This window comes from Chanos chanos, chromosome 11, assembly GCF_902362185.1.
Source record: "Chanos chanos chromosome 11, fChaCha1.1, whole genome shotgun sequence".
NCBI lineage: Eukaryota > Metazoa > Chordata > Actinopteri > Gonorynchiformes > Chanidae > Chanos > Chanos chanos.
In genome coordinates, this window is record NC_044505.1 from 20,039,334 (window position 1) to 20,062,620 (window position 23,287).

Consider the following 23,287-nt stretch of genomic DNA (forward strand, 5'->3'; position numbering starts at 1 on the left):
AGGAAAATAAGAGGTCATCACTGACTGACTCCTGAAGCAGGTTCCCACTGTTAACATCTTTATCAGGATGGAAAGAGAGTAAACAGCACCTTTTAAAAATGCTTTACTACATTATTGTATCATTTTAATGTCTCTTCTATTAGTGTAAACATCCTTTACTAGACGCAGACTGATGAATCACTGACCAATGGACCAGGACAGTGGGATCAGAAACCAGACTTAAAAGAAACATGCTTCAGTCTAGTCTATTTGCAGAGTTTAACTGCTGTTTAAGGATCATCTGTGGGGAAATGAAATTTGTGGATTTCATATGGGGCCGCAGGCTGTAAAGTGTAATAAACACGTTAGAACAAACTCACCGTAGACAGTGTAACTGATCCTCCTTTCAGACACCTCTCCACTTCTGATTTCTACTTTATAAAATCCAGAGTCTGCGACATTGGTGTTCGTGATGGTCAGAGATCCAGTCTGTCTGTCCAGCTCAAGTCTGTCTTTGAAACTACCCCTGTAATCTGTTGTTATCTTTCCTCTGACGACTATACTGTGAGCTATTATATGAACTGCATCTGGATCCTCGGGTCCATATGACCACAGTATGGGAAGATCACCCAGTACTCCAGTAAAACCAGTGTGTAGAGTAACTGTCTCTCCTTCTCTCACTCTCTTCACTTCATCCACAGTAACTCCCAACACATCTGAAAAATTTTAAAAACACATATTCAAGATCAGACTGTCAGCAGTGTGGTTTCATTGCTAAAAGTGTAGTTGACTGTCTAACAAACAAACAACCAAAAAAACATAGACATCTCTGAAATTATCATGAGAGCAGCAAAGAAGGTAAAGAGGTAATTCTGCGTTTTGACAAAACTCAATTCAAAACACATGTAAAACTCACACAGAGCATACCACTCACTCACTCACTCACTCACTCACTCACCCATTATCTAGGCCGCTTATCCTGATTAGGGTCGCAGGGGGTGCTGGAGCCCATCCCAGCGCTCATAGGGCAAAAAGTGGGGAAACACCCTGGACAGGTCGCCAGTCCATCGCAGGGCAGACACACAGACAAACACACTCACACACACATTCATACCTAGGGGCAATTTAGCGTCTCCAGTTCATCTAATCTGCATGTCTTTGGACTGTGGGAGAAAACTGAAGCTCCCGGAGGAAACCCACACAGACACGGGGAGAACATGCAAACTCCACACACAAAGGACCCTGGCCCGCCCGGCCAGGAATCGAACCCGAGACCTTCTTGCTGCCGCTCAACTGGGCTATCGACTCAGGAAAATTGCAATTTGCTTGCCCCCAAAACGCATTTATTTAGCCAGTTTCCTTAATTGTTTCACCATCAAACAAACCAGAAAAATAAATAACAGAGCATAAATAAAGACTTCCCTAACAGAATGTGGTAGTGTAGAAAGGTATTAAAAAAAAAAAAAAAAAAGCAGAAAAGCTTCTAACACATGTCATATGTGTTCATAGGTTGTGATAAACACATAGACCTCATATAAACTCTCCAATTTTCCCTCAACTTCTCCAGGTTTGTATCTACAGTCTCTGAAATAAGACCGGATGCATACAATCAAACCATTGCTATGAATTTGAATGTGATGACTGTTAGAGTGTGCTTTACTAGCGCACCGTTAGATTTTACTGAACTCATATGAACAGTACACTGGTTAACACACAATTATCAGAGACGGCCAAGGATTTTGCGGTCTGCAGGGAACTTAGGATTGGCTTCACCGAAGACCTCTGCAAGGCAGACAAACAGATAAAAGCTTCGCTGTGTCAAAAAGATACAAGCCAGAGCAGCCGGAAAACGGGCATAGGCCCTACCACATAGATGATGCTAGGTACATCAATGGACAGAGAATCACTTTTAATGGGCACACAAGGTATACTGACTGTGGTCTACAGAAATAAACGCTAAAAACACTTTTAGTCAAGGGACGTCGCTTATCTTTGGACTTCTTTTTTCACTTCTCTTCAATTACAGTTAACTGGATTTAATATTCACTAGCGGTTGCTAGTGTATGTTCAAAATGAACGTCCTTTTTTTCTTGTACAGTACCCTTCAAAAGTTTGGACACACTTGAAAGTGTGTAGAAATGTATTCTACACATTTTGGATAATGGCTCAGGAGGAGTAACAAACTATCAGAAGTCAACATCATTAAAGAAATAAACACATGCTGCAATAAGATATCACCTACTGACAAAACTAAACACAAGTTACAAACTCTGCAAACTAAACTCGATGCAATCTATGTTTGGAAAGCTGAAGGGGCCTACATAAGATCCAGGGCAAAATGGATAGAGGAAGGGAGAAGCAGCACATCGTATTTCTGTCAGTTAGAACCGAGAAGGCAGGAGGGAAACTCAATCAAAGCATTATTGACTCATGACCAAGTACATACAAATCCAGCCTTGGTTGCTACGGAAATAGTTTCTTTCTGTGGTAAATTACATTCCTCAGGCCTTTCTACGGATGATGCTGATCCTTTCTTCAACCATATCAAAGATCTTATTCCCCCGCATAGACGATGAGTTTGTGTGATGCTGATATTACTTCTAATGAGCTGGATAAAGCAGTAGACAGCTTTTCAGACAGATCTTTAGGAAGCAGCTAACTGAAGTCTCCCAAACACTACAATCGATTCACACTTTCTCCAAAGCCTCTGGTTTAAGGCTGAACTTAAACAAGTGTGAGTCACCGCCAGTTCACAAAAGCAATTTAACTGAGGCACACAACGTTCCTATAAAACGCACTGACAAATACTTGGGCATTCATATATCTGAAGACTTTACTGAAAGTGAAAATATGTATGTGTGGAAGGTAATAGATTAGTGGCACACTAGACTTAACTCATGGTTGTTGAGAGACATGACCTTATTGGGCTGAATCTTTTTGACTAAAATGGAAAGCATCTCAAGGTGTATCTATCCGGCATACTCAAGTGCTATTCCAAATAGAGCTATTAAAATCAAGATCAGTCAGATTAATTCTGAGTATATTTGGAAATGGAAAATCCACTATGTTAAGAGTGCAGAGATGACCAAAGAACTTAAGGATGGAGGCCTACAAGCTATTGGTTATGAGTGGAACCTGTTTTTTCATGAAAAAAAACGCTGTTCCAAAATGCAGTCCAGATTTACTCCACAAAAACAACAACTTAAAATAGAATTTCTTTCGAATAATAATTTCTCTCTCTCCATCACTCTCTCCCCGACCGTCACTCTGTTGGAAGTGCACTCGCCACTTTTTACTTTACAGAATATTTCTCTCATTTGTTTTTAATGTCTGACTTGTTTTTTATGATCTTTTTTTTTTATCTGAAGACGCCTGGGAGTATTTCAGAAAGCGGGTTTAGCGAACAAGAGAAAGTAGTAAACTTCCCAACAGAGGAGCCTTGTGGCTTCATTATCGCAGCAAAACAAAGTCACATGGCTCCTCTGTTAGGAGCTTTACGACTTTCTCTGAGTTAACTAAGTTTTCACTAAACCCGCTTCCTGAAATACACCCCTAGAACCAATGCATTTCATTGTCACAACACTGCTCTGCTGCTGTTATTGCACATATGACAAATAAAACTTGAAACACATGAATAATTTCAATCCTCCCCGAACCACCACCCCAGAAACAAGCGCCTACGACCTCTGAAAACCCTGTAAAACATATATTCGGTCTACAGCCTATACATTCATCGTCTTTTTAAATTAATTGTCTGGAGAAAAGACAGTCGTGACCAACAGTTGAGAACACGGTAACGACGATTACGCAGAGATTACCTTAACATATATTTTAGTATTTTGGGTGTTGGTCTTACAGAAGAGTTTGACTGTATTCTTTGAGGGACGTTCCAAAAATAATTAAACTTAAATACTTACAGTTTTGGACGAGTAAACATAGACCGATGCAAAGGAGAGTCCGAGTACTGAGTCCAGTGAAAAGGCTATATTCACCCATTTTTAGTGTATCATGCGTAACGTTTCGTAGTGAATCAAAGAAGCGAATGGGTTCGCGTACCGACAGCTAGGGATGGGATGCATGATACGGATGTTTCGACGCTGTGTCGAGCCTCCGAGGCTCGGACGTTTCATAACTGTTCCGAAATGTGATTCAAAACGCCCATGTCACATGACCATGGCTCAGTGAAGCGTCGGTGCGTTTCACCGCTGTTTCGACATACTGGCCTCTACGTTTAACTAAGTTTGATTACACTTAAATAATGGCAAAAAGTACCTATGTATGCCAGAAACAAGTGTTCCATGTGAACGATTTTTTTTGCAAGGCTGGGGAGGTAATCTGCAAAAAAAGAAGCCGACTCAGCCCAAAAACAGCAGAACAACAAATATTTTTAATAAAAAGCTTGGCATAACAAATGTGAAACACTGTTCCTTAATTTTCCCTTATTGTTCTTCATTTTCCATAAGCATGATTAGCTACATTAGCTCAAACTTCATTCTGCCGAGTATGAAATGATTTCTCCGAAATATGTATTGACATGTGTATTAATCATCTGTATTGATAGCCTGGCATAACCCACCAGAAGTAATTTAGAACTTGTCAACGCTTGTCTGAGCCAATATTTCGCAGAACAGCATTATCAAGGTGTAAAGATAGCAAAAGCGGCCAGTAAGTGTCACCGTGGAGATGGGTGTCGGATTGTTTCTGAGCTGTTTCGAAATTTCCTGCACAGTCGCTTCGAACGTTTCAGTTTTTCACAAAGCCTTGCTTTGCCCATCACTTTTTTTCATTTGAATAACAGACAATGGCCAATACACAGTGGGATTTATAAATGGCACAACAAGTAGGTGAATCTGATTTAGGCTCCTTGGTTACTCCTTCGTCAGGTCGTTGCGGTGAGTGACACGCCCCCTTCCTTCCTCCCTCTCTCTCCCTCTCACTCACACACACACATATCTTTAAATCTAAGACACAAGAAAGACGGATTAAACTAATTCTTTCAAACATGGCATACCTAAGTGGAGGAGGTACTTTAACAGGCAATATAAGAGACTCCTGTTTTGGGTCCTGCAGTGCACGGCGCGAAGAAGCCAGAGGTTTGTTTGGCCATGGCAGCTATTTTACAATTTAGTGTCTGCAATGGACTGGCAAACGACCTGTTCAGGGTGCTTTCTCGCCTTTCGCCCAGTGAATGCTGGGGTAGGCTCCAGCACCCCATGACCTTAAGTAGCGTTAGGTCAAGCGGCTTTGAAAATGAGTGAGTCAGTTTGCTGTCACGGTTGTATCAAAAGGCAGACTCTGATGGTAATTTTTGTTGATTATAATACCTCTTTTGCTTGCTGATTTTTATGAGTGTGCCTCAAAGCAAGCTGTTTTGTGCCTGAGAGTCTAAGTGCGTATTACAGTTCATACTGGCAAGTCGGTTGCCCTATTCTTGATAAATGTTAAAGGTTTTCGGTCGTTGTCATCTAGTCCTTCAAAGTCTTTGGAACAGTTTCTTTGAGGGAAAAAATAAAACAATTACAGTCTGTGAAACAGCGAGTAAAACCTACCATTTGCAAGGAGAAAACACATCCAAAGCACAGCTCGAGGATGACGAAATGTTCAAATGTTCTAAAATTCTCGTGTTAAATAACGCTCGGTTAAACATCAGGTTTGGATTAAGTGAAAAGGTAGCAGACACCTATGTATATGGATGGCATGAAGTGAGAACGGTTGACGAAACTACAAATGGGAGGGATTCCGAGAAAACACGAAATAACAAGAAAGATAATTAATGACACGTTGCTTGCACGAATCTGCTGTATATGGCACATTTCATTCAGTCATTATTTGGAGACACTGGCGTTAGTGGATGTATTTTGAGCATGGTAGGAGCTGTTACAACCTTTCCATCACTTGTCATCACGTTTCATTCCGTTTCCGAATGTTATTACAGTGATTTTATCAGGAGAGACTGTTAGTGCGTTGTAAGAGATTAGAATAAAAGGATGTTAAGGATTTCAAATGCGAGATCAGAACTGTACACTAAAATAAACGTAAAGACGCTTTCTTACAGACATAGCACTATCGTATTGTCAAAGATATCGAATTGTCAAATTCTTATGATCTGACTTAAAATAAGAATCAAAACTGTGTCTTGTGCTTTATAACAGACCACATGTTACTATATCCGTTCTTTAAATGTCCCGAAATCAGACAGGTTGGTGTGTTATGTTTTTAATGTGCTCCCCCCACCCATCCCCGCCTACTCCCACCTATTTAATACACCACACAGGCAGATGGATTCACTCTTTGGTTTTCTCTCATTCCCATGTTTTGCTGTTTTTGTTCCACTAAGATTACACACATAAACCACACAGACCTTATCTCTGCCCTATCGTACTGACCTATATAGATCTGTAACAGCTAAGGCTCTCTCTCTTTAAAGTTGGCATGTGTAAAAGTTGAATTATGAATTCCTTTTTATGGGACAATGAAAATTTGCTCATAATTTGTACTTAAACGGAAACGTGGGGACATTGTGTGTACAGACAAAGAAGGAGAGGAGAGAAGATGCTCCTTGCACAAGATGTTACTGTGACTTAAGAAAACAACTTCTCAGGCACAGAAATACTCAGACGCTACAAGCACACGTGACCTTGTCTGCCATAGATAACAAGCACCTCAGACTCACATGAGAGACTTCCGTAATGAGTGGAGTGAGTGCCCTCTGCTTAACCCTCCGATTGGTTTCACTTTGTGTGCATTGCTGTTTAGTTCTGTGAATGGGTGGATCTGCAAATCTGTGGATATGCCCATGCAAAGATATATGGATATGTAGATACGTGGATGCGTACATGTCACATGTGCATGTGTACACGCGAACATGTACATGTGAGGATATGTGCATCTACGGGTAAGTGAGTGTGTGAGACTCCAACTTTACAGAAAATATTCTACTCGGTTTACTCAGTGGAGCTATGAAGTGTGTTAAACTTAGGGAACCGCTGGTACAAACAGAAAAATCAGAAAACTATTCTCTTACATCCACTAACTAAAAAGGTCATGCAGAGGGTTTTATCTATCTATCTATCTATCTATCTATCTATCTATCTATCTATCTATCTATCTATCTATCTATCTATCTATCTATGTTACATGCTACCAGTCTGCAGGTGTTGTTGGAACTGGCTTTTGTGGAATATGTGGGATGTGCTAAACCTATTCAGTACGGATACGAATCGGAAACCGGTGCGACTACATTCATACGCGGACCCCTGGATCGATCTAAATGTACCATGAACCGCTCGATGGCCCGATTCTAAAGTTACGAATCGGTTGACTGAAGCTTTGCTGCTCATTCTACTTAAGCATAAACTAAGCTGCTGCGGAAAACTCACTGATCTAACGTTACAAGTCATGTTTACTTTCAAAATAATAATGACCGTGTTGGACAAAGATGGTTCTCTGTGTAAAAAGTGCTAAGACATGATGATTAAGATGTAAAGCAGTACAGCACGGCCGGCCTCCATTTGTTTGGATCAAACTGTAATTCATGAATGAGTCATCGGGGGAAGATAACAGTCAGGTCAAGTTATTTTTAATTGTTCAGCAGTATGAGACCTGAGAAATAATGCTGTATAAAACAGCAAGTTCTGGAAAGTTTGGGAAATAACGGTGTCTGACAGGATGGGTAAAGAATGTAAGAGGTGTGACTAATAATTGTTTTGTTTGATCATTTGATGTCTATTTTTAGTACTTTTATAAGGATATAAACGAGTGATTTTAGAAGGCTGATTCAGTCACTACCGGGACCCGACTCAGTTTGTTGTGTTCTGCTTTCAGCTGGATGCAATAAACTTGCACTGAGTCAGACTCACTGGTACATTGGTTGTTTTTGAGACGTTGATGTGGCATTGGAATGAGGCGCAACGTGTAGTGTTAGGACTCAGTCACATCTGGCCCAGACTTGGCAGTCTCTCCCACAACCGCCTCTCATTCGCTAATAAATCTGCACAACGTCCCGCGTTGATCTTTTACGAGAATAACATTAACATGGCTTGCGAGATAAAAACAACAACAGCAACAACATGTCCAACAATGCCGACATGGTTTATAGTGCACTATCAAATCTAAAATCTAAAGTTTGGAAGACATTTGGATTTTATAAGAAGGGAGGAAAATGACTGTCTACATTAAACTGTATCGCATCCTATCGCATTTCTCTTCGAATCGCTGATCGTATCGGAGAATTGTTACACCCCTACCATTCAGGTGCTATAAACAGCCTGTATAAATATGAATTTAAATGTCATAAAGCACAAATAGGTTTTTATTGTGGAATTATCAATATACTTTGAGGGGATTTTTACCAAAATGTACCCTCTCTGTGATCAGTCTCATGAGTAAACGTCTTGCTATAATTGTAATGCCTCTAGAGGGCACTCTAACACTGTGCGTGAGCCATAACTCCCTGTTGCAAAGAAGAATAGTTTTGACCTCTATAATGCCAAGCTGAAGAGCGTGACCACTCTAAAAACTTTTTTTTTTAAACTTAGCAAGAAAATTTAGTTTCTACTATCAACTATCAATTTAGAAACAACACATCAAGAGAAACTGTTTTGCTGATATTATTGTGTGCAGAACCATCTGCTGCAAAGTTCATGATACTTTGTCTTTGAAAATAGAGTATTAGACTTTTCTAGGTTTATGTTGCCAGTGTTTAAACTGGTAAAATGACAATTCAAGTTTATTTGTGGTGTGTGTTCTCGCTTGATAATTCTAATCTTCTGTTATTTTTTATTATATTCTTAAAGTTCAGGATGTTTATTAGGATTATTAGGATTATTGCTGATATTATTGTGTGCAGAACAACAGCTGATTCCCCAGCTGTCAGAGAACGTAAGCCATTCGCAATGTTGGAGCGATCACATTTGGTATCGCTCAGAAGCATAAAACGCCGTGGATACGAGTGGGCAAACAGGCCTACAACTTTACTATTGCTTAACTGGAAACAGTTATGAAAAGATTGTTTAAACTGAGTTCACATTAACGCCTCTCAAATTTCAAAGAGCGTCCCTCAAAAGGATAGTAGCGCCCACAAATCAGATAAATGCCGGACCCCCTTCTATCCTACAGTTCAGTTCAGCTCAGCTCACAGTCAAATCAATTCAAGTCAAGTTGAGCTCTGGTTGTGTCAACCGTCACGCGGTCTGTCACATGGTCTGTGCTCGTTTCTGTGAAGAATCAGCCCAGTCTCACCACTTCACCACAGCCAGGCTAAAAGACTCTCCCAGCAATGACACGAAGTCCCACACGCGGTCTCCTCAAACCAGCACCGCATCTTCTCTGACCCTTCAATAGCTCCAGACGCTCCTGCCCTGTAGTGGCTGGGCCTCCTCCTTCTCTTCCCTTCTCCTCCTCACTAGAGGAACTAGTGGAGAGTGGAGGGTAACTCCACTAGAACATCATTCAGATGGTTTCTTTTGGTTAAGTGTGTCTCTTCATGAGTAATATTTCATACACGTACACATAGCTGTTCATTCATGCATACTGAAGGCAGCAAGAATATTGTATTGTCTACCGTTAGTTGTTGGTCTTCTTGTGTGTAATTTAGTGCTGTTGTATGTGCGTGTAGCAAATGTGCCTTAGCACCACCTAAATCACAATTTATTCAACATTATCTCCATTCTGTACTGTTTGAATCTGAATGTTGTGAAGACTTTTACATTCACGTTTCTATACCCTGAGTAGTTGACACATTATTTCCTAGTTACTGAATGTGGTGATCCAGGAACTTAGTTATCTAGGAGGATTGAATTTGAAAGACATTATTGTACTTGCTACATTAATGCTATTATTTATTATATCTTAAAGCTAATGAACAGTTATTTTGAATCATTTCTAGGTTCGGTCTTCAGAGCAGTGACTGAGTTTACCCTTAGTGTGAGTAACTCTCCTAGAACATTATTCGGTTTCTTTGGTTAAACTTGCCTCTTTGTGAGTAACAGTTCGTACACTTTCAGTTTTATTCCGTTATACTGAACGTAACGGGTTCATTGTCACTGTCTGTCATTATTTGTTGGACTTCATGTGTGTAGTATAAATTTCATGCCTTAGTTCCACATAAATTCTAGTTTATTCAACATTAGTTTCATTCTGTACCGTTTGAATTTGATCGTTGCAGTAAGTATTTGCATTTGTTTTTCCATTTTTTGAGAATGTGATAAATCATTTCCTAGTTAATTGAATACAGTGATCCAGGAAATGAATTAGCTAGAGGTTCTTGTGTTTTCTACATTAATAGTACTATTTACTACATGTTTAGGCTGATGAGTTATTCTGATAAATTTAAGGCTTAGCGGTTAGAGCAGTGAGCTATACCTTTTTTTTTTTTCAGAATAACCGAAATTTCACTGGGTTCAGATTCTCAAATGATAATAGTATTAAGTTTAATATTCACAGTGAGCCATTAACCAGAATTTCTCTACACCATTGGCACAGAAAGAGAGAGATATGGCTTGACCAATAGAACAGTGATGTGACACATTTTTCATTATCAGTGAATGTCTTTATCATTTCTTTCCTCCCAGTTTTGTTTAGTGATGAATGTAAACACTACTGCTGTCATCTCTTCAGTTCCCTGTAAAACACAGACATGACAAAACAGAAAGACAGGATTATTAGAATCATGTGAAAGAAACAGATCTCACGTTTCATGTTACGTGTGTATGTTTTACTGTCTGTTTGCATGAGTCACCAATATTGATGCTGTACAGGGCACTCCTAAAATAAAATAAAACTATATTTTGGAGAGAAGTCTTACCGTTTTTTGTTTGATCTCAGTGAAACTCGGTGTCTCAGTGGGTCTATAATTCAGCTCCACAGTTTGTGCTGCATGAAAGTTAAAAAATAAATAAACACAGGAACAATTAAAATAAGAATGCAACACTGTTATCTGAACATTGAAAATAAAATTAGAGTTTTTATTACTTAGTGCTTACCTTCAGATGACCTCTTCCTCTTTTGCCTCCATAACAGACATGACAGTATTAGTAAAAATAATATAAATACTGCCAAAGGTATTGTCCATATAGACAGTTTTACTGGAGAACCTGCAACTAAAAAAGAAAAAGAAGAGATGAAATTACAATTATAAACTGAAGATTCTTATTTTTTTGGCATTTTCCAGATTCCATTATCTTTTTTTATCCCTTTGCCGTGAGTCAAAAATAAACTGTGGAAGGGAAAGGAATGAATATAAAAACATCATTTTGAGCTAAAAATAAAGATCTCACCCCAAATACTGTCAAATGTATTACAGAGCCCAGTAATGTTGAATGGTGTTGCTGAGGTAGCAGTTACACAGCACACAGTGAACAAACATGAAGATCTTACACAGAATATTAACAAACAATAAGATCACATCTGACTTACCAGGGCTGTAAGGACATAGTTCTTTACTGAGTTGTGTTGCCTGGTGACTGACTGGATTAGCTGCTACACAGCTGTAGGTGTTGTTGTCCTGAACTTCTATCTCCAGAGGGAGAGAGAGGATGGTGTTGAGATCAGGGCTGCTGGTCTGGTTCAGTATCTCTTTCCCTTTGTACCAGGACAGAGTCACATCTCTCCCATTCTCCACTGAACACACCACTGAACACTTTGGACCAGATGATCCACTTCCTGCTGAACGACTCTGTCTGACTCTAATGTGAGGAGCAGGAACAGTAGCTGGTAGAAATGTAAAATTTACGATGTTTTAAAAATCTTGATTAAATGCAGAATGATGCATAAGCTATTTCACACATATCAACCATGCAGAGTGAATACCAGCTTGGGCAGTACCACTGAATCTTTTTAACGGATTCACCGGTTTATAATAAAAAATTACTCTTGATTCCTTTACCCCATAATCACTTTACATGCCTTTTAGGAAGTGGAAACACTTTTCAATGAAAGCTGAAGCACTGCCTAATTAATTAGATAGAAATATTCTCATTTTTCCCTTTGGACAGTACATCTCATTTTTAGACAGAGAAAAGAAGATCCACAACTGCCTGCTACTGAAGCAGGTTCCCACTGTTAACATCTTTATCAGGATGGAAAGAGAGTAAACACTGCCTTTTAAATATGCTTTATTACATTATTACATTATTATCATTTTTCTTCACTAGACGCAGACTAAGGAACCACCGATCTATGGACCAGGACAATGGGATTAGAATCGAGCCTTAAAAGAAACAGGTTTCAGTGTAGTATATTAACAAACAAATACCAGAGCTGTTCCAGGATCATCTGTATCGAAAAAATAAATCATATGAGACAACAGGATGAGGAGCTGTACAGTGTAATAAACGAAACAGAACAAACTCACCATAGACAGTGAAACTGAACGTCTTATATGAGATCTCTCCATTGATAATTTGTACTTTATAAACTCCAGAGTCTGTGGTGCTGATGTTCCTGATGGTGAGAGATCCAGTCTGTCTGTCCAGTTGCAGTCTGTCTCTGAATCTATCACTGTAATCTGTTATAATCTCTCCTCTGAGGATCTGACTCTGAACTATTTTTGTCTTTGGATCCACAGGTCCATATGCCCACAGCATGTGAACATCACTTTGTAGTCCAGTAAAACCAGTGTGTAGAGTAACAGTCTCTCCCTCTCTCACTGTCTTCACCCTATCCACATTAACTCCCAGTACAACTGTGAATTATAAAAATACATATTTAATTTTACACCTGTATCAGTGCCGTCTCATCACATATGCCAAAAGTGAAACCGTATCACAAACAAACAAACAAAAATCTCTGAAGAATCAAGATGGAAGTAAAGATAGTTTTGAGTTTTAGTAGCATCCAACAAACACATTTAACTCACACAGTGCTAAATGCTGTATGTATAACTTTAACACTTTGAATTGTAATGCTTTGTCTGTCCCATACCTCCCTTACAGAACAGAACACAGAACACCATCATAGTCTTACACCAGTTTTAAATCCTCTGTTGTCTCCCAGTGTCATCTATTGTTTCTGCATCCAGCCCCTCACTACTGTCTCTCTTCTTAGGAACATTGCCATGTTTGCACCAGATCACCACAACATTAACTATTTTACCAAATTTCCTCATCTTTTTACCATAATGTAAACCAAGCTTCTACAGAAAAATACCTTCAATTTACCACAATGTACAGTTAAAATAGTGGAACAAATAGTGCATTATTCAGAGACTGGGTTGTGAGATTTATTTGTTGGGTCATGGAATACTATTCAAATCACAGGAGTCGCACATTTCTCAATCATGTAACGACACCGTCAGGTTAGATCCCCCGTCTTTGTGTCATTATAATCCACATTGTCTCTAGTGCTGTCTGTCAGCCTAACGAGTATATTCACCGTAACAAATTTTACCACCGCTATAATAATCTAATATCGTGTTTTTGGTATAAACTGGTTGAAAAAAAATATTGTAATCAGTCCCATGATTCTGTTTGAAAAGTTATGATGAAGTAAATTATGAAGATAAAAATGACACCTCGACTGTTTAAGTTTTTCAGAACTGGCTACTTAAATGAGCTTTGTTAAATACACGCATGCTGCGACATCCACGCGGGCGGCAGACGAGAGAGGTAACTCCCGGAGAGCAACATAAGACTAAAAACTTACCCTTCGAGAGGAGAAAATAAATCCAAACGAGGGCATGAAGATGACATTCAATGAACAGATCTTGACGTCTCATTTTTCAAACGCATTATGCTTGGTTTATAATCACATTTTCGCCGTGAACAACTGAGGTTAGGACACCGACATCAGTACAGATCTGTTGAGACCGACTATCGAATCCGAAATGCGAGAAACAACCCAAAAAAACGTGCACATCAGAAGAGAGAGAAGCACATTGGCGTTTGAATGGACGCGGTCCAAAAGGGGCTGGATCTAAAAATCGTGTTCATTATCCATTTGTGTGCGTGTGAATCAACATAGTTGCTTCATATTTTCCTCTACAACTGCAAAAGAATTGCTGTCTTTTACAAGCTATAATTAGACATTTAATACAGTTTTACAGTGTAAGAAAACTACCGGGTGAGATCCATTCTCTAACTGGGGACTTTAAGATGTGTCTTAGAATGTCCAAGCTAAGGTTAGTACACCTCACAGACAAATGGCCCAGATTCAGAACTTAGAGGGCTTGAGAAGAGCCTGTGCATCTTGTTTCTACTGTAATATTAGCCTACACACAAATTTTTTGGACTGAATTCATGATCATTTTTGGAGTTAATCCACACCCATTTTTTATACTTGTTCCAGAAGAGCAGTCCACTGCACTGTGGGGACAATGCCAAACTGGGGTTGCACATGCCAGTATCAGAGACACATAATGCTGATCAGCATCAGTTTAAAGTCAGGAAATATTAACTTTTTCAACTTTTACAAATCCATTTAAAAATCCTCTGTTGGTCGAGACAATGATGAAATATCTTTTTTGGTTCCATTTCAAGTTATCCCTGTTTAACTTTTCAGCTGTAAATCAATACCCCGAGGTCTCAGACAGAGAAAGTGAATGTCATCTGGTTTTCTGTGTGTCTGTGAGATGATCTTCCCCATAAACCACTCACACACAGACTCAACTGCCATGTACATGCTCCAGTTATGGTCATACAGGCTTTTACTGCTTCATTTCCATTCACAGAAACCACATACACGGTTCATATGCCACTGTGTACTGACCTAAATAGAACAGCCACAGGTACCTGTCTGTCTCTGTACAGATGCGCATGTACTTTGCACTTTGACTTTCTCTGCCGCTTTTGTAGTTGTATTGTATTGTTGTTTAGTTTGCGAGCCTTCGGCTGTTTCTTTGAAGCATCCATCTGTCCTTCTCTCTCTCTCTCTCTCTCTCTCTCTCTCGCTCTTTCACATATGCATACACAAGGACACACACTAATAACAGGACTGGTTAAATTACTGACGTGTACATGTTTTGCCGATATTTAAGAGAATGTTGAATAAATTCAGTGTTGTTCACCAAGTAATTTCCACCGATAATGTTACAGTCTTTTATATCAGACCAATCACATACACCGTTGGCAAATGAGCCTAAAATATTATAGTGTGACCTCTGGTCTAGAATTACACTGACAAATCCAGGGCTTTAGTGTTTTCAGTTTGAACTGGTCATTTTTGACCACAATTTTAAACTGCACAAACCTAGAGGGCTGAATTCCTTACTAGTGACATTCTAGCGTTAAATGAATCTCACACACATTTAAATGATTTTTACATAATTTTGTCAGTAAAACAAAGGTTAATATACTCTAAAGCAGCTCTGTTACATAGTGAAAGATATATGTTAAAAGATATATATCAAACAGATGCAAAACACGGCAATGGCCACCTTGCTGAACAACATCAAATGAATTAAAAACACTGATGAACAGATGTAGCTGAAGTGCTATGATGGGTAGATTATTACAGATTATTACTCAAACCTTCAACTGCTAATGTTTGAGACAATTTAGTTCCTCAATAAGTGGTGGACCAGTCTTCCGGGCATAGGTCTCATTAGTGATGCCAGTGATAGGTCTAGTCAGTGCTCATCAGTGATGTTCAAGTCGTCATGAAACCATAGAGCCAAGATGCACATGCACATCAGATGAATTAGAAACAGAATGATGAACTTTGCTTTATTTAGCTGCCTGGACACTGCTTATTTTCATATCAGTTTATTTGCACTTTGGATTGCACTTTGCAAGTGAAGCCCCCTCCCTCCCGCCCCCACTATGCCTGACCACATCCTGTTTAACAGAGAGACAGACACAGAGACCACTGTGAACACGTCAGTGTGAGTGAATTCTCACATTCTGGATTCACAAGAGTGTGGTTAAAGTGCATTGTCTCCACTGTGTCCATACAGAGTTACAAACCCATTGTCCTACATCTACACAGCAAATTCAATATTATATGAGAATATGGATACATGACAGAACTTGTCGTAAAGATAAGGACATGACGTCAGCCTCATACACCAGAGAGACCACATCATAAACCATTATAGTTATAGAGTGATCGCCCATTTGTATTTTTCTCACCTTTCAATCTCCTCATTTTAATTGCAGGACACATCAGTATGACAATATATGTCCATAATGAGATGAGGTGATGTGAGAATGATGAATATGTATACTGTATTTTATTTCCCTCTGACAGGTGAGATGTACAACTGGAAAGAATCCAGCAAAATGGGGAAGTCCCATTGGCTGGTCGACGGTCATTCAGTTATAAAATAATTGCTGTTATATAAATATCATGTTTCCTGCAGCCTCACAAACACCTGCTGTTTTTTTTTCCTCCACCCTCAACATGAGCCTTCTCTGGTCCTCTCATTTCAGATCCAGATTTCAATACAGTTTAGTCATTTTGCTTTTCTTTATATGAATTTCAGTGTAGCTGATGCACTGCATTATGATTCCTTCAGGACATGGTTATGTTTTGATGTTTATGGATAATAGTTGACTGAACACACCTGGCCTGCACTCCTTATCACCACTGTTTCATAAACATGAGAAAGACTGGAGGGTTTATTAAGGTTTTAACGGCTTTTCTAACTGTCATATCAACAGTCAGGTGCTCCAAATCCCCTGTGGTGTACACCCAATAATGTCCCCATAAGCTATTTATTATTTTTGAAATCTTGGATAAACATCATCAGGGACATGCCTAACTGTACCTTCTGTAATGACTAGGAGTTTCCCTCCATTTCTTATGTACACATGACTCACACGTAACTTGAATGGTTTAGGCCACAGTTTTGTCTTCAAAAATACAAACTATGATCTTTGCAGTAGAATCTGTGTAAGGTTCATAGGGAGCGCACTGCTTGCAGCATACTGTGGGTGTAACTGAATTCTCATTCATATCTGTGATCTCATACATCATCATTCATTTTCTGGGCCGCTTATCCTCATTAGGGTCGCGGGGGGTGCTGTAGCCTGTCCCAGCGTTCACTGGGTGAAAGGTGAGGAAACACCCTATACAGGTCCCCAGTCTGTCACGGGTGATTTCATATGTCTTCCATGTTTTTACTCTATTATTCATTAACCAGGAACATTAACTGACATCAGACTCATTTGAATAACAGTCTGTCTAAACAAGAGATAGTCTGGAAGTGCGGTGATAATATAAAATATCAAATATCACAGCTCTTTCTATTTTAAGAAATAAACTCTTACAACTCTTACAAGTCTGAGAGTACCAGTGTTTTAATGTCCTCAGGTATTGAAAGGACATGTAACTAAACACATATGCTGTAAAATCACACAACAGATCATTTTGAAACAGCCTGATACATACAGCTGGTTCTCTAGCGCCCTGTTTATCTTTGTACCATGGCTACTCAAACATAATCATTAAAAACACTGAAAGTGGTACTGGGAAACCAAGTCCATATATGTCAGTAAACATCTCTTTAAATAAGGCCACAGACGGTCTTCATCAGTAGTACCAGTTCTCGTAGTCAAGTTGAGGCTTTGTCACTGTCTCACACTCTCTCTGCTCATATTTAGGGTCACGTAACCATGGTAGTTACTAGCATGGCCCAGTTTGACACTTCTCACACCATGCCCAGGAAAGTCAATGTGGTTACAAAGTGGTTCACTATCAGTCGTATCTAGTTAAGATTTACATCAGTTTGGTGTAATCTCAGCCCTTATCAGACCTGACGTGTATCCAGTAATCTGCGGTGGGCAGTGGTGGTTCAGCACCATGTCTGTCAGCCCACAGCTGTGATGGAGCGCTGTTAGTCAACAGTCTGTTTTATGGAAGAACACGTGGCTGGAATTCATCACGTAAACTAGCTGATGGAACTGAAAAATAGAAGATCTTGCAAAAAGGCATCTAAGGAGAAGGTGTAAAGGATGAATCTGTGAATTGGTGACTGGGTTCGGTTACTGCTGATCGTAACATAAAACAAAATAAGCTTCCACGACATGCTGTCATATCACATATCACAGGGAAGCTCAATCACAGACACACTTTCACAAAATCCCACTGACCTTTGACCTTTCGCTACAATTCGTGGTCATGTTGCTTCAACAAAAAAAAAGAAAAAAAGATTCAGTTCTTTTTTCCGGCGATGTTAGACCTGTTCTCTGTTGTTTAACACAGAGCCACCTGTTTAAATGTTGAGATACTGAGTCCTTGTCATGCTCTTTGTGCATGCTCTCTGACTGTGGTCAGAGTGAGTCAGGCCCCTGATGTTTTTCATATCTCTGTACAGCCCCCCCCTCCTCCAGTACACCACACAGACACCCCCCCCCCCACCACCACCACCACACGTCTCTGGCTTTGTCATTTTCTCACACGCTACTGCTGCTTATGTTCCACAGAACTAAAGCACATAAACCACATAGGCTTTATTTACACCCCCCTGTGTACGGCCTAAATAGGCCACTCACAGCTATCCACCCTTTCTCCTTAAACGCTGTGTCCTCATTTTGAAAGAATAACATCATTAAAATCAAGGAACAGTCATGATAGAGTGAAAAGATCTGACTTTATTACTACCAGGATTCAACATCCGTTACTTACACTGGGGTTTGAAATCACTGAAGGTGTTTGGTGTTTGTTGCAGTTGCATGTCGTTGTGGGGAAAAATGTTATGCACGAGGCCATGGACAAAGAATAATAATAATAAAAAAAAAATGTAAGAGTTTTAGCTATGTGTATAATTTGCAAATATCTCCAAAAATGCATTTGTCATGTTCTGTCTTGTTTCTGGAGATGGTCCGTTTTGTTTTGAAACATATAATCTTTTATGGGTTTATAAAATTCAGCTGAATTTCTTTTCATAAGTATGCATAGCACACACATAAGCCTAAAGGCTGTCTTACTGTTCCACAAGGATTTTGTGTTTGGCTTTAGCATGATCTCATTATTTCATATCCATCTTTGTATTTCAGAGGTATCATTCATGAATTTGTCATCAATTTACCCTCATGTTTTTACCTTAAATAAACTCTACAGATGAGGTTTTTATGGGATGGCTGAGCTTAAGGATTCAAACATTAGCATTTTTAACTTTAAGCCAAGGGAGAAAAATACTTCGGGATAACAGACAAAACGAGTCAGCTTTAATTTGTGTAATTTTTACAGAAATCCGCAACTTGCATGCAATGTGAGTTCGTGAAGTAGCACTGCTGAATACTGGTTGTTTCTAAACTAGTCTAATTTCCAGTCAGAGAAATGTAGCTCATTCCAGACTTCAGACGAGTTGCCAGTCCAAATGATTTATTTTGTGCAGGACAGGTATGAACATATGTGAATGTGTAGTTTCTAAAGGAAAGGGAAAAACAGATGTTTGAGGAAACAGAAAAACAATGTACAGAAGTCTCCAATACCTGACAGTTCTTTATAATGCTATTACAGTAAATGACCACTAGAGGTCTGTCTTATATTGTACATGAAGGCAAGGCATATTATATTCTGCAGCAATAACATGAATAGGGCACGTGGTAGACTACTGGCGGTAAAATGTAATTAGGTCAACTTCAGCTCTTATATTAAGATTGGAAATATTCGCCATAAACATTTCTGTAACTTACAATGGATACATTAAGCAAGAAAAGACTTGAATGATATTGCACAATATATCCCCGCAAATGTTGGTGTTAAATGCTCATGAGGTAACAAGTGAGGCAACGATTTTGCATTACTAAGGTAAACTTTGGAAAAACAGATAACAACTTCACGTGCTATAAACATCGAATGATAAAGAGATTCTTAACTTTAATAGTGATGACTATTAAATCAACTTACTTTTCAAGAACACACACAAACACAGTCGTAAGTCTGTGAATGACGAGGAGTTGCGTTTATGATCACCGTCCTTCTCTATACGTAAAGGCGGTGTATGCAGGGAATATGGTAATTAGTAGGAGTGACGCAGCAGCGAAAGCAGGGAAATTTGTACAGAGTTCACAGGCAAAAATCATGTTCTTATACCTTCTAAGATAGTGTGGGAACAGAAACCATGGATACTTGGCATTTTGCTCGTTATTTATGATCTCATGTGAAACTGAGTGATTCCATCAAAATCAGTCTTCTATAGTAACAAATCTGTGTTGAATCCATGTCTCCTGAGAGCTCATTACAAACCAGACGCCTTATGTTCTGTGGTGAGTCAGTCTGTCTCTGTTTTTGTGTCCTTTCAAATTGTGCTTGCAAAGCAAAGCCCGTGAATGAGTTCATTTAGACAGGTTCTGTTAATCCCTACAGTGTTTACATTGCTAACGTAGGCTTGTTTATTTATGAAATAAAAAAATATATCAATCCAGTTCATATGTAGGTGTTCTTAATCGTGTCTGATTGTATTATTTTCATACTCAAAACAGTTTGGAGCTTAAGACTTTTTTAATGCTTGTGTCATGTACTTTCACTTACAGCCTTTTGTGGTTTAAGTCTCCTTATTACCCCATATCACGTTTCACTTCCTCATAGCATAACGACTTCATCTGTCTGTACAGTAGGACCCATATAACACTCATGAATTATGATAAAACAGTCACAGATAATCGTTAACAAACACTATAATTTTTGTTCTTCCACTTATTCCCTCCCCCCACATTTGGTTCATTCAGTCAGTGTGCATTGTTCAAATAACTGTCAGATGGAGTATGAGGACAGTCAGTTTGCCACTTGGACTCGCTACTCACTTAAATCGCACACACAGTGACTTGAGACTTAACTTGAGACTCGTCTTGAAAAGACTGGAGACTCGACTCGGACTCGAGATTTGGTGCTCGTGGACAATATTTATTTATTTAATTTTTTTAGGCGCATTAACTTTAAGGAAATGTCCGTCAAGCTTGATGTTATTCCCTGCTTTATTATCATGCGCAACATTACGCATGTGCGCTACCACAGATGATTGTGGATTGTGAGCTACAGCAACAACACTGTAACCATGGTGAGCACACCTGCAGCTGCTGTGCCATTTGTGATAACCTTGGGCCGTGATGCCTTCGCACAAGAACGGATAAAATGCAAAGTGTGCGGTATCAAAATAAAGGATGCTGGATCAACCACATCAAATTTTATCAGGCACCTCAAAACGTACCTGGATAGGACAGTCAGTCACTTGGTAATGTGAAAGAAAAGTTCACATTAGCGCCTACGGACGGTTAGCAAACGTGTTAGCTCAGCCTCAGCTATCTAACATTAGCTTGTTACTAGCTTTGTAGCTAAGGGAGGTTAACTTGGTTCGATTGCCGTTTTGAACATTTTGAAAAAAATGAGTGAGTGTTTGTTTGCTTGCTACACTTGTTCGCATAGAATGCTGGTTTTGCCATGACTATGAAAATTAAGTAAATTACTGATAACTGATGCTCTTTGATAATTAATGCTCAACGCAGACAAACTACACCATGTGCAGAACAAAATGTAACAAAATTGTAGGAAAATACAGTTAATAACTTTTTAAAGGAAAATGAATTGTTTGTGGGGGGTTTTGCCATATTGCAGTGCAATAGCCTGTTTAAAGTGATCATATACCAAACAACTAATCCATGCTGATACTGTATGCTAATAGATAAAGGAGTGATGATAATGCAGTACATGCTTTGAATTCCTTACATATAGCAATGCAGTGCTCTAAACAGACCGGACAGCATGCATCAGATGATAGATCACTCATTACAGCCATAAGAGACTTGGGACTTGACTTGGACTTGTGACCAAAGACTTGAGACTTGACTAGGACTCTAGCTCGAAGACTTGAGACTTGACTGGGATGGGCAAAAAATGACTTGTGTGCATCTCTGGAGGTTCCAGCATCTCTGGAGGTACCTCTGTTTCCATTTGACAATGGAAATAGAGGTTTCTTGAGGAGAACCACAGAAGAAAAAGGTTAGTTTGATGTAGACAGACCAAAAAAATGTACTGTGTAAGAAAAGCTGCACGGACATGTCCATTGATTTTTTACGTTTATAAAATGTATTGGCCCTAATCTAGTAGATGCCTGTGTTGAGAGTGTGAGGAATGCATATGCATTTAACACTCTCTGAACAACGCCAATGTACTGACACAGGAGACGTGATAATGATGATAAAACACGTCCACACGTCCTATCCGTATGTCTCTATACTACTGTCATGTAAAGTCAGGAACAACAGTGGAAATTAACTATATTTCATCTCAGTTTTTCAACATAAAAACAGAAAGCATAGTAATGCACCACCAGTTTCAGAATAACCTCATTACTGTATAATCACAGAACACTTCAAATAACAGTGGTGTAGTACAACGATGTTCCAGATCTGATAACAGAAGCTATGACTGCTGGGTGCTGTCCATGGTCCTGGACTCACAGACATATGTGAAATAACATTATGACACCAGTCATGTTAGGTAGCGTATTCTGTGGAGTATTGTACCTGTCAAAACATTAAAAATATCATCTCAGTTCATAACCGCAAAGACAATATTCAAAAGGGCCATTTTTATCATTTCACAAAACTGTATTTGTAATGTAAGTGTTTGTTTCACATGGTCTCCTGATCCTTACAAATCTTTTACGGTCAGAATGGTGCCAGTAGAACTAGTCAGGATACTTCATATTCATATGGGCTTCATTCATATTTAAGTTCCGTTTTAATGCAGCTGAACAAAACAATAAGGAATTCAGGTCATGTAAAGGGATTGTTAATGTTCAGATGGACACAGCTATGTCATGCCAATGGTATATGAAAAATTCTGGATAATGGTTCACTTTGAATATTAGACTTAATATTTTTCTCATATCACTTAGCTGAAAGCATAACCTTATTGGAGAACCTGAATCCAGTGAAATTATAGTTATTCTGAAAAGAAAATTCTGTTCATAGCTCAGCGATCTGAACACCAAATCTACGCATTTATCAAAATAACTCTTCATTAGTCTTAATGTAGCAGATTAGGTTTTCCATCTCTCTACTTGCTTACTTGATTGTCCGCGGCTGGATTCACTGATTAACGGGCACCTTAATGACTGGGCGGTCCCCTTTCAATGTTATATCTAGGCAGGGGACTGTTATATGGGTGTACTTTTTTTTTGTTTTTTTAGCATCCCCCATTTCTTCTTGGAAACGCGGTGTCCGTGTTGGTGGCGTGGTGCGCAGTTTGGGCCGGCTGATGGAGTTGTCGTGTTCTCCCACGACCTGTCTTCCCAACGGTGGCTCGTCTCTTTGCGGATACGGAGTAGAACTGTCCCGTTTTGAGCCAGTTTAAGGCAGATTCGCTTTTGAGTTCCTTAGATATTTGCGGCTCTAACTCTCCTGCAGTTTGGGAAGCTGCGTCTGTG

The 23,287-nt window shown here is 39.3% G+C and overlaps 1 protein-coding gene across 1 annotated transcript in view; it reads right to left on the reverse strand.

Moving 5' to 3' along the window:
* Positions 1-10,592: 10,592 nt before the first annotated feature.
* LOC115823806 (natural killer cell receptor 2B4-like) overlaps positions 10,593-23,287 on the reverse strand; it is a 12,706-nt gene continuing 11 nt past the window's right edge. Inside the window, exons 1-4 of the mRNA XM_030787830.1 lie at positions 23,145-23,287; positions 12,332-12,661; positions 11,395-11,688; positions 10,593-10,600 (exon numbers count right to left, since the gene is read on the reverse strand). The exon at positions 23,145-23,287 is cut by the window's right edge and continues 11 nt beyond it. Coding sequence (XP_030643690.1) covers positions 10,593-10,600; positions 11,395-11,688; positions 12,332-12,661; positions 23,145-23,287 — 775 coding nt within the window. The remainder of the gene's footprint in view (positions 10,601-11,394; positions 11,689-12,331; positions 12,662-23,144) is intronic.